At 30.4% G+C, this 13,567-nt stretch overlaps 1 protein-coding gene across 1 annotated transcript; it reads right to left on the minus strand.

Annotated features, from left to right (window-relative positions):
* Nucleotides 1-5,695: 5,695 nt before the first annotated feature.
* On the minus strand, nt 5,696-7,264 carry LOC112510094 (cytochrome P450 77A2-like). The gene has a single exon (XM_025115382.1). The coding sequence runs from the start codon at nt 7,262-7,264 to the stop codon at nt 5,756-5,758; it is 1,509 nt and encodes a 502-aa protein (XP_024971150.1). The 3' UTR covers nt 5,696-5,755.
* Between the last annotated feature and the right edge of the window lie 6,303 nt (nt 7,265-13,567).

The raw sequence follows: 13,567 nt of genomic DNA on the forward strand, positions 1-13,567 counted from the left end.
ATCGGTTAGGATTAGACGATCACACATTTATCACAACGATTACGGGCGAAATCCACCAAACGATTTGGTGTGATATGGGTGTGATAATCATGTGATATCACTATTATAACATCACTTGCGCACTAAATTTGATCATAGTTTCGATMRTTTAGGGTTAGACAATCACACATTTATCACAACGATTACTCATGGTTTCGATAGGTTATGGTTACACTTCATTGATTATGGTTTCGATAAGTTATGGTTACACAATCACACAATTATCACAAGGGGAGAGGAGAGAGTGGAAAAAAACGTGCAGGAAAAAAGGGATAATTATGACTAATTAAAATAAAATAAAATTAATTAATTACATTACTGCCCTTATTAATTTATTTATATTTAATATAAGTTAATTTATTAATTAAAAAAGTTTGAGGTTATTAGVTTGTTCTYRYRTTYTCRTAAATCACAGGGGTTCTCGTTTGAACCTCCACCTATATATATATATATATATACATATATATATATACATATATATATATGGGTTAAATCAAATGAAAACCACAAAAATGTTATAAATCTGTGAGAAAAGGTTAAAATTATTTTCTTGCATGATTTTTTTCCCATCAAATGTTAGAGTTTAAGATATTGTTTTACATATATTTGTTTCATAATTTGATTGTTTCATATAATTTGATTGTTTCATATAATTTGTTTCACAATGTGAAACTTTTTTTAGTATATTTTTCGTTTCACTAAATGAATCAAAAAAAAGTTATGCATGAATTTTTTCATCATATGAACACAAACATATGTAAAACAATAGCTAAAATAATAATCTTTGATGAACAACAATCATGTTAAAATACTTGTATATCACTTCTTATTGGCTTGTAATCTTTTTATTGTTCTCATTTAATTATTATCATATATATATATATATATATATATATATATATATATAAAGAGAAAGGGAGAGAGGATGTTTCAAATACAACTCATTACATTTATATAACCAGTGCAACCCAATCAATTGAGATATTTATGGAAATGATAAGAGTTCGTTTATTATGATTTGAATATTTATGTAGAATGACTAGGGTTCATTAATTATGATCAGTACTTTATATTACGAAACAATCAAAACTTTTATAAAATCACATATTCATCAAATTAAATAGACGGTTAAGATTGAGTTGTATTGGTTGTACAAATGTAAAGGGTTACATAATAAACCATCTATATATATATATATATATATTATATATATATATTATTGTTTTGTTGAATTTTAAGAACTAACACTTGTACAAGAATCCATTAAACTAAGCATGTTAGGTGAAATGAAGTTGTTTCTATGCTTAATCCAATACTCATTTGATACTTCATTTATTACAATTTTTTAATTCAATTATTATTACTTTTAACTTTAAAGAAAACGATTGAAATTGAAAAACAAAAATCATATATATGAACCGAATACATATGCATCAAACACATTGTGAAACAAATATATGCTAATCAATGCATTAAATTCTGTATTTGAATGAAAAAAAGATCATGTGAAACAAAACCTTAAGGTAGAAGATCTCAGGGTCTCACAAATTTTAGATTTTTCAAAATGATCAAGTCTTTATAACCATTTTTTTGAAGTATTTAATATTTATATACGGGTAAATGCAACAAATAAACTTACACACCCTCCTCACTTTTGGTGAGGTTTGAACATTTGACTTCCTAGAAGACCAAAGACTACGATACCATTAGGCCAAAGGCCATTTGGTAACTATAACAAACACTTGACTGGGATCACTCTAAAAGCCATACAATCATATTTGAATTCCTCGATATCAATCATCCAGATTCTACTGAAAAACAACCCTTGTAAGCAAAATCTTAACGTAAAATACAGTACTCAAAATACTGCAATAATCTCATACCAAACTAGACACACAAACCATACAGAAATAAGTCTAATAATCTAGAATTTACCCTTTTCATCGTCCATCACCGATAATGTGCCCCTGTCTTGTATACTAATAGTCGTCACAATAACTTAGTAAGGTCATGGTTTTCATGCATATAAATACACATTTCGTATCATGTATTTACGTATAGAATGTTTGACATCTTGAGATGTTATAAGATCTTCCTATGGTAGGGATTATCGAATCACCATATAATTTGAATCGATTGTGTGTGGTCCAAGCATGGTCAAACCCCTCTTCAGGAATCCATGCACCTGTTACGGACATCCCATGAATTGCACTTGATATGGAGATTGATCTCATGCACTAATACTCGAAAATCGATGAACTATGACCCGTACAAAGATCAAAAGTGTCTGCAGGTCTTATGTTCAAATCCAAGAAAGAATAAAAATCCCCTTGTAACCACGGAGGTTCAAATATAGTGACTCTGGACTACCCCAAAATAAGTAATCGTCCTGAAATTAATCAGCTCACATAGCAAGTTGTACTCTTATTTCACAATTACTTGTACTACATTAAATGATCCATCTAGTATTAAAAGTTTTAAGTGTTGACCATTGACTTTGAATTTCTACAATAACTTCAAATTAAAGCATTTAAGACTATATACTTTGAAGTAATGAATAATTACATGACCAAATTACCCTTTGAATTCAACAATGTTTAAAAGCTAGATTTTTAAATTAAATTGAAATTATTTAGAGTGAAGATGTGAGAAATAACACATATAAAGTATAAATTATAAACTATGAAAATTACTAAAATGCCCCTATCAACACTGGTAAATAATGTTTTGACCGTCTATAATTGATTTTTATCTGAAATATCGACCAACTTAACGAGACTCTCGTGCTCACTGACAACATTGCTCCCGATTGACGTTGATAGTTCACTTCACAATGTCATGTCCATGTTTTGCTTTTTTTACATATAAGGAATATTAAAGCTGTTTTCTACCTTCTAGAAACAAGCGTTTGAAAAGCCCGTTTTTACGTATTTAAACAGAACTGGAACAGTGCTCGCATAATATAGTGAGATACATCTCAATTTTAATGTTTCGGTTTTATTATTTATCTATGTTGATATAGTACAGTTTTTAATGGTTTTGAGAAAGCGATAATGTTTTTATTTTTGAGTTAAATATAAACTTAAATATATCATAAAATTTTGGAAAAAATATATATCGATATTAGTATCAAATTTACTATTAAAGTTATGGTTTTTTGTGTAATATTTTAATTTAATATTTTAATTATACTTTAATTTAGATTTAATAACGAAGTAATTTATTTATCGTTTGATAATATAATTTATTTAAAGATAATAATCTAAGTATTTTGTTATAACCTATGATTATTCTAATTATATTGTAGTTTTTTTATATTCAAAATGATATGTCTATCTCGTATTTGATTATGTTTATCTATATTTAGTTACACAAATTCAAAATTGAAGCTTTAATAAGTTGTACTTACGCACAATTTACTTGTGATCTTGAATTTAAGTAATATGCATAAATAAATAGTACTTTACAGATAAAAAAATGATTTATAAGAGTTTTTTTTAATAATTTATAATAAGTGTATATATATATATATATATATATGTGTGTGTGTGTGTGTGTGTTTTATAAAAGGAGGAAGCTTTTTTTAAACTTTTGTTTTAATATTAACCAAGAAAAGATGAGTTTGATGATTAATTGTAAAACCTAAAAACTTCCAACAACATTATTAAAAGAGCATTATGACTATTGGGTTGACTTGTTTTGTTAATATTTAAGTGGTGTTTGTTTTTTATGAGGTGTTGAAGTCTGAAGTATTATTTCACTTCTGATTAAATAAGAGGCGATGCTGAAGTCTGAAATCTAAATCAAGAAGATTGTTTGTTTTTGTAAACTGATTACTGTATTGATTTATTTAAATTGTTTATTTTATCGATTAGAAAATTATGATGTTAAATTTATAGATAAATTTATACAGTTTCACATATTTATTTATTATCATTGCGAAATTTATATTTAAATTATATAATTAGCATTCATTTAAACGAAAATATATCAAAAAACAATATTTAATACATTTATATCCTATTAAAATACACCAATTGAGAGATGTGAGGATCGATGGTAATGATCAATTGAGAGAAATGATTAATTAAGATTAATCGATTGAGAAAACGTTATTGCTAAAGGTTTCAAGAACAATAAGAGACAAATAAGATGTCGGTTTACCTCTTATCAAATAAGAGGACAATAAAATATAAGTGCATCTGAAATTTGGAAAAAAACAAACAATCTAAATAATAATACTTCTTAATGAATCAGACATAAAAAAAAATAATGAGATATAATTTGTTTCACTTATTTATTCCACCATCACATTAAATGCTTCCAAACAGATTTCTGGACCACATTTTGTACCCAAAAATGTAAAATGTAAATTCTTTAAAATATTGGACAAATACTGAATGATAATTATAGGGGCAAAAATGTAATTTACTCCCACTACAACAAAATTGATTTTTAAAATAAAGTGTTGGGCTAACCAATTTTATACGACATTATTTGAAAAATTGTCCTATAAAAATATATGTTTACAAGTTACTTCTCAAAAATGCTCTATAAAATAGTTAATAAGACACTTAATTAAAAAAATATTTTAAAAGACGTGTTAAAATGTCTAAAAACGTCTTGTAAACCTATTGTAAATGTTTTAGATAATACTTTTTATGGTTTAGTTCCATAAACCTAAGTTTTATTAAGTTCTCTCATAGGAAGCTTATACAATATAGACGTCCTATAAAGCCAATTTTGTTATAGTGTCTATCTTTATGTTATTTTTGATACTTTTAGATATTAAAATATGAAATATAATTAAAAATAACCAGTTTCAGATATTCATTTCATCCCTTAGTCATTTCTTCTCGGTATTTCAAAAACGTCACCAGATCTACAAGTGGCACCTTCTCAACTTGCGAAAGGGTCAAAGTGTAGGGAAAAAAAGAAGTTTCTGAACCAGACCCACAAATCTAGGAACCAAATCTATAAAGTAGTCCCAACACCTCCGCAAATGGCACTTATGTGGCTTAATCATTTGAGAACTTCAAAATTTATGAGATCTATGAGAACTTTTACCTTAAAGTTTTGTTTCACATGATCATTTTCCGTCTAAATATAGTATTTAATGTATTAATTAACATATACATGTTTCACAACATGTTTGTTTCATATATATTCGGTTCAGAATATGAAACTCTTTTACGTGTATTTCTTGTTACATAAGCACGTAAAACATGTTCACATTGTGAACCGAGTACATGCAAAACAAACACCTTACGAAACAAATATATGTAATATTATTATTCTAAATCCAAGTCTTACATGAAAAAAAAAAAATCATATGAAATAACACATGATATACAAGTTCTCATCGTCATCACAATTTTACGTGTTCTCTTATATCTTATTTACATATTTAGTCCCTACACTTATAACTTGATTCAAAAACTTACTTTTTATTTACACTTTAACCCCTTCACAAATTGTAAACATGCCACTTATAGCGATAACGGCATTTTAGTGATTTTAGGAGAGAAATGAACAAGAAGGAAAACCACAAGTCGAAAATAGTTATTTTAATTAATTTCCCTTAATTTAATATTAAATATAAAATATGGAACAATAGAAAAAGAAATACAAACAAAATTCAAAATTACAAAAATAAAATATATAATAAAAAAAAATACATCAAACTTAAATTAATACCGTAACGTCATCCTCAACCTCAAACCCTAGTCTTGATCGTCGCTCGGAGACTGGTTTTCATCACCACCGTGAACTCCAATTTCTCGCCGAAATCCACCTTCGTGTTTTCCGGCGACGACCGCCATTCGAATTCTTGAACCATCCGAGCAATCATCAAGCTCACATGCACCGTCGCCATGCTCAGCCCTGGACAGATTCTCCGGCCAACTCCAAACGGTATCATCTTTACTCCAGTGACACCTGTCATATCTGCACTTTCGCCGCCGGAGAGAAACCTATCTGGATCGAACATATTCGGGTTGTTCCAAAGTTTCGGATCCTCTCCGATTCCAGGAAGGTATATCTCCACGTTGGTTCCCGTCGGAATATCATAACCGGCGAGTTTCGCTGGCTCGATGACGGAATGAGTCAACGAGAAATACGTCGGTGGGTGACGTCGTAACAACTCTTTTACGACGGCATTCAAGTACGGCATTTTCTCGACGTCTTTCTCGTCGACTTTTTTCTCGCCCGCGACGGATTTGATTTCGTCGTAGAGGCGAGATTGAATGTTGGGGTTTTCGATAAACCTCGCAATCGCCCATTCGATCGCTGTCGCTGTGGTATCGGTGCCGCCGTTGAGAAACTCCGAACACAACGTCACGATCTCCGCATTGGTCGGTGGATCTTTCCGTCCCTCCACCGTTAAATCAAACAACGTATCGAGGTACGAAAACTCCGCCGCGGTCGGATCCGAACCCAGGTTCCGAATCGCCTTACGACGGCGTTCGATCCACGGAACCAACATCGCGATCTGCTGCTCGCGAACCTCCATGGCTTTCCTCCGTTGCTTCGCGAAAAACGGTCGCAAAATCGGCAGATAATCATCTAATCGCGGATCCAACGTAATCAAAACCCTTTTCATCATCTCGTCAATTTTCTCAATCGTCTCTTCCCCCATCTCCACACCAAAACACATCGCAAGAAGAATACAGAACACCGCAAACCTCGCATTCTTCAGCACCAAAACGACGCCGTTATTCATCTCCGCCTCCATCTTCAACCTCTCCACAAGCTTATCCATGGCGGTCATCCTCACATCTTTAAAAGTCCTTAATTTACTCGCACTAAGCGCATTCTGAACCATATTCCGTCGCAACGACCGCCACACCGGCCCATACACGGCGGCGTTGACCGTGAACTTGTTGCAACTGAACACACCACGAGTCGGATTCTCGGCGGGTCGGGTCGCAAAAACCTGACCCTTTTCGATTAAAGCTTCGTGAACTAAATCAGCCTGGGATAAAATGATCATGGTTCGGGTACCCATTTTGAGAGTAAGAATGGGACCGTATATGGGTAATAATTCTCTGACGTATTGGAAGAAGGGTTTGCCGGAGCCGGCGACTTGGAAGAGATTTCCGACGATCGGATAACCGGGAGGGCCTGGAGGGAGGTTGAGACGGTTAGATTTGAAACGGCGAAAGATGAAGATGAAGGATAAGAGAGAAAGTGAAGTGAAGACGATGGTGGATGAAGAAAACTCCATTGATGAACAGAGAGATGGAGGATGAAGATGGTGAAGATGAAGATGAAAGGTGGGTGGGTGAAGGGTTTAAGAAAGAGGAGGTGTGCATGAATTTACAGGTGAGGATATGGGGGGTGCAATTAAGACGATTCTTCAGAAACCTCCCAATACCGTTTCTCTTTCACAAAAATAATATTAATAATTTAATAAAAAATGTTCGGTTATCGGTAGGGGTGTAAACCAGTCGAGCTTTTAACGAACTATTCGAGCTTGATAATTTTGGAGTTCGAGTCGATCTCGAACACGAAATAAAACCCGTTTAACTTAACGAGTTGGACTTATAACACCAATGTTCGACCCGACTCGACTCGTTCAAAAACTCGATTAAACTATTCGAGTCGAGCCAATCCATTTGATCAAGCAGTTTTTTTTCGAGCCAAACATGTTCATAAATCATACAGTAAAGATAAAAAAAAAATATTAACCTCGAGCCTATAAACGAGTTAATTGATCGTGAGTTTGAGTCCATAGAAATATTAAGTAACGTATTTTGACTTGATTCCTATTTTAGGTAGCGTAGTTTTAAAACTTCCATTTTGGTACCTAAGATGTAAAGTTGTAAGCATTTAAGTACCCGGTTAAAGCATTAACCAGTTATCATGCTGATGTGGTATCCAACTCAGTATTATTAACCACATTAATATTTTTTTAATCTAAAATTAATATTCGACCAATTAGAATTCATAATTATGGCGAGGGGTTTGGGTAAAATGACCAAAATGTCACTTGACTAAGTCAAATAGTCCTTTATGGCAATAATAATGTCAATGCATTTATTTCCTTTTAGGGTATTTATACCTTTTTTAACATTTATGTAATAAATGTTTGTTTATGCAAGTTATGGATTTAGTACTTTGTTAATTATGGGGGTTGAGGCTGATTTGTATGAACCTTGATTAATATCAAGGTTTTGAAGAACCAGAAAAATCTCTAGTGGTCTTGTAGGAGTCGAACTGATGACTTCTTAGAAGAATTTTTAAAAACCTAAATCTTATTGTCAGTTAAGTTAACCCCACGAGGGTTTTGTACATATTGATAAATATTACTATGGATTTGGTCCCAAAACTTCATTATTTAAAAAACGATAAATCAAAGGAAGTAATGTACATTAACTTGATTTTTATTTCTGGTAACGTATTTTCAAAAACTTTTATTTTGGTACCTAAGATGTAAAGTCTTAAACAAGTACCCGGGTAACTGGTTGAAGCATTAATCGGTTATCATTCTGATGTGGTATCCAACTCAGTATAATTTGCTGACGTGGTTAATGATATGTATTTTTTTTTTAATCTAAAATTAGTCTTCAACCCAATTAAACTTGATCATAAAGATATTTACATTTTATGTACTCTTTTCCCCTTTAATAGTTAAACCCAATTAAAATCTTCGAGGTTGTTTGTTTACTTCTTAATAGTTCCATTAAAAGAGAGTCTCTCAATCATTAAGAGGTGAATCTTGTTTGACAACAAAAAATATGTTTCTTAATGATTCTAAAACCCTCTGAATGATTTTGTATCATACGCCCCTTTTAACCATTCAGCGCCATAATTTCATTGTAAGCAATTACCAAACAATTATATTTCATTTTGCACTATATCATGAGAGCCTCTTAATCATTACGGAGTACTTAATCATTCTGCACAAAACCATTTAATAAAAAAACAGCACCTTCATCGTCCTTCCCGTTCTTTCCCAACACCCAACAGTACAAGAGTAGGCGTTTGTAGCCATCAATAAGCATGATCAATGTCGTCTCAGATAAGTTCTTTTCCTGAAATGTTCTTGTTTTTAACAACGAATCCAGCAAAATGGTCATCGAGCGAAGCATGTTATGTTGTTGAACTCATCTTTTCTTCCTGACACCAAAATAATCGTATGATTCAATAATTTAAACGCAATCAGTGAAAAAACGTGACATGTGCATCGACAACGACTACAAACGATGGATCACAAAGATTTTCTTTCGGCTCACCGTGACTAAAGTTTTCTTATATATTCTCACATTCTTATATATTATAAATAAAATTACATTCATCATTAAAATAGATCAACAATAAAAATAAAACACATTATAATCAATTTAATATAATGAAACCTTGTGAATAATAATAATAATAACAATAATTTACTACTACATTTCATGAACGAAATGGTTTCACAGTTTAATCAATATACAAATCAATGTAATGCTAGATGAGACATTTGTCATTTTCATGTTATTGGTAGATGGATCTGTTTCAATCTGATTATGAAATTGTTTTACTGTTCGCTAATTACATAACATTTTCTTAGCAATTATGAAATGGTTTCATTTTCGTTATGCAACCATTTCATCGGCAATTTTTTTTCAATCCGAACACGTTTCATAGCGTCAATACATTTACCATTACATGTTTTGTTAACCATTAAGTAAAGAAAATAATCCAAAGAAAATTAAAAAAAATGAAACAATTTCATCGATAATGAAATTGTTTCACTGTTCGCTAATTACACAGCATTTTCTTATCAATTATGAAATGGTTTCACTTTCTTTATGCACTCATTTCATCAGCCAATTTCTTCCAATACGAACACGTTTCATAGAGTCAATGCATTTACCATTATATGCTTTGTTAACCATTAAGTAAACAAAATCATCCAAAAAACAAAAAAAAAACAATTTCATGATGCACCCATTTTATGTTGTACCCATTTCATTATGCATTCATTTCATAATCATTTTCACTTACTTCATGCACCCAGTTTCATCATGCACTCATTCCATAATCATTTTCACCTACTTCATGCACCAATTTCACCATATATAAAACCGATCTCATGAATATATATTTTTATTCTATTACTGATTTCATGGATTTATTAATCTAATAACTTACAATTTTTATGAATCTTGCCAATAATAAACCAAGACACAATATAACAAAATCCAATTTTTAATATTATAATTTAATTAAGTATTTAAATGTTACCATTTATAAAATTTTCTTTATTATGTTACCTTAATTAAGATTTATTAATAACTTGCATATTTAATAGAAAATAATGCAAATGACCAATATATCCTTAATGATTAAATTTAATTAAAAAAATAGAATTTTTCTATTAGTCGAAATTAGTTTACACGGTTTCTAAGAATTGAACGATTTTCATTTGAACGTGCATCTATATACATATAGAAAAATTCTGATTGTTTACACGGTTTGTACAAATTGGATGGTTTGCATTTGATCGATCCTATATATATATATATATATATATCATTTGATTAATATGTGATTTTATAGAAGTTTTGATTGTTTCCTAATATAAAGTATTGATCATAATTAATGAACCATATTCATCTTCCATAAATATTCAAATCATAATAAATGAACTCTCATCATTTCCATAAATATCTCAATTTATTGAGTTGCATTGGTTGTACAAATGCAAAATGTTGTATTTGAAACAAACTATATATATATATATATATATATATAGAGAGAGAGAGAGAGAGAGAGAGAGGTTGGTTATTATACAACCCATGATATTTGTGCAACCAATACAACTCAATCTCAACCGTCCATTTCATTTGATTAATATGTGATTTTATAGAAGTTTTGATTGTTTCCTAATATAAAGTATTGATCATAATTAATGAACCATATTCATCTTCCATAAATATTCAAATCATAATAAATGAACTCTCATCATTTCCATAAATATCTCAATTTATTGAGTTGCATTGGTTGTACAAATGCRAWWKGTTGTATTTGAAACAAACTATATATATATATATATGAGAGTATGTATGTATGTATGTATGTATATATATGTATAATAAATGTGAGGGTGTGAAAAAGCGTTAGTAGGTAGGGGATATGTGTTGAAGTTGAGGGAGGTGTAGTTGAAAGCTTCATTAAATTAAAACAGCATGGAAACTTATGGTAACAGTAACAAATGTCAGAACATAATCAATATATATATATATATATATACATATCCGCTATATCAATGGTTTCAAATGTCAGAACATACATAGAATAAACCAGACGTAAATATTTAAGAAGTAAAAAAGTGATTCTATTTTTTTATCTGGTTTATATATGTAGTTTTGATTGTGATGTATCGGATGCTTCCTTGCATGGGTATGTGAAGTATAGAGGGTGGTTTTGAAACTTTTACAAATAAGTTGCACACGGACTCATATGTGAACCTGCGTGATTCACATTTGAACTATATATTCATATGTGAACCTGTTTGTTGGTTCACATGTGAACTATTTAACTGATTCACGTATGAATCTACAGGTTCATATGAATCGGTTGATTAGTTCATATGTGAATCACAAGGATTCACATACGAATTCGTTTGTCACCTATTTGTAAAAATTATGAAACTATCCCTTCTATTTCTCGTATAGCCGCAAATTTTAACTAATCAAATCAGATCTTGATCGTATGAAGGGTTAAGATCACTTCTTTACTTTTCAAATATCTACTACTTCTCAAAATAACCTATGACTATGTGTATATATAGGGAAAGATATATTTTGAGAAGTGAGTATTTGAAAAGTAAAAAAGTGATTATAGTCCTTCATACTATCAATGTAGGTCAAGAATTGTGCATTTGACTGGTCAAAATTTACGACTTTAACGGATCAAACAAAAAATAGAGGGTTGGTTTCGTAACTTTTACAAACAGAGGCAAACAAATACATATGTGAACTTATAGTTCATATATGAATCAGTGAATTTGTTCATATGTGAATCACACGGGTTTACATATGCATTTGTTTTGCCGTCTATTTGTAAAAATTATGAAACTACATCCTCCGCATACCATGCGAGGAATTATCCGATGTTTCACAGTCGAAACCGCAAATCTTGACCAGATGAAAGATTATGATTATTTCTTTACTTCTCAAATACTTACCACTTTTTAATGATTATCTTATTATATTTTAGATTTTTTATATTTAAAATGAGATGTTTATCATGTATTTGATTATGTTTATCCGCAGTTAGTTACACGAATTCAAACATTAAGTTTTAACAAGTTGTATTTATGTACAATTTACTTGTAATCTTGGTATTTAAGTAATGTGCATCAATAAACAGTAGTTCTTGCATTAAAAACTGATTTTTAATAATTTTTGTCAAATGTTTTATAATATAGTATAGATATGTTAGCTAATATTGCCTATTTTTTTAATTGTAATAAAAATCAAGAAAGTATAGAAAATGACTAAAATACCTCTCATTAAACTTGATTTAACGGAAAAGTTAACGTCGTCAAACTGAGGGATGAAATTTGTTGGCAATTGACAAACATCGGGGAAAATCTATTAAAACAAAGTTGAGGGATGAAAACTATTGAAAGTAATAAACGTTAGCGACCAAACAATTTTATGAACATTTTTTGAAATTGTTATTGTAAAAAGTCGTAACTTCAAAATTTTGTTATTTATAAAGTAGTCAAACATGTTCATATATGTTTAATTTGTGTTCATATTGTTACGCATGTTCATATATGTTGAGTTTGTGTTCATAATTGCCACAAGTGTTCACATATATGTTCAATTTGTGTTCATAATTGTCACAAGTGTTCATATATGTTCAATTTGTGTTCATAATTGTCACAATTGTTCACATATATGTTCAATTTGTGTTCATAATTGTCACAAGTGTTCAATTTGTGTTCATATATGTTCAATTTGTGTTCATAATTGCCACAAGTGTTCACATATATGTTCAATTTGTGTTCGTAATTGACACAAGTGTTTATATATCTCAATTTGTGTTTATAATTACCAAGACACTCGGTTTGATTTTTTTTACTTCACTTTCCAATCTCGAACTCCGATTGTCACCATAAACAATTTTAACCTTCTCAATGTTGTCGTGTTGTTTTCCAATGTCATTATCCATAATTGTTTGAACGATAACAAACATTTTACTAGCAGATCTCCTCCACCAATCACAAATTTATAGATATTAAAAATGGAAGATCAATATTAAAAAATTAAAAAAATCACAAGATAATATTAAAAATGCAAAAATCATGAGATTTTATGGATCTTGTAACTCTCAATTAATAATATAGAAAAAAAATTTATCCATATACCCTTAACATTAATTTCTTAGATACTGAAGAACCTAATACTAAGATTGATTGTGATTGCTCTAAAAGGTTATAAAGTTAACACAATAATTTGGATTAACATTTGAACTAAGCTCGCTTTCTCTCTCTCTCTCTCTCTCTCTCTCTCTCTCTCTCTATATA

The sequence above is a fragment of the Cynara cardunculus genome (genome assembly GCF_001531365.2).
Source record: "Cynara cardunculus var. scolymus isolate 2C chromosome LG 3, CcrdV1, whole genome shotgun sequence".
NCBI classification, from domain to species: Eukaryota; Viridiplantae; Streptophyta; class Magnoliopsida; order Asterales; family Asteraceae; genus Cynara; species Cynara cardunculus.

Coding starts and splice junctions, on each gene's coding strand:
- LOC112510094 (XM_025115382.1), bottom strand. CDS start 7,264: ATGGAGTTTTCTTCATCCACCATCGTCTTCACTTCACTTTCTCTCTTA.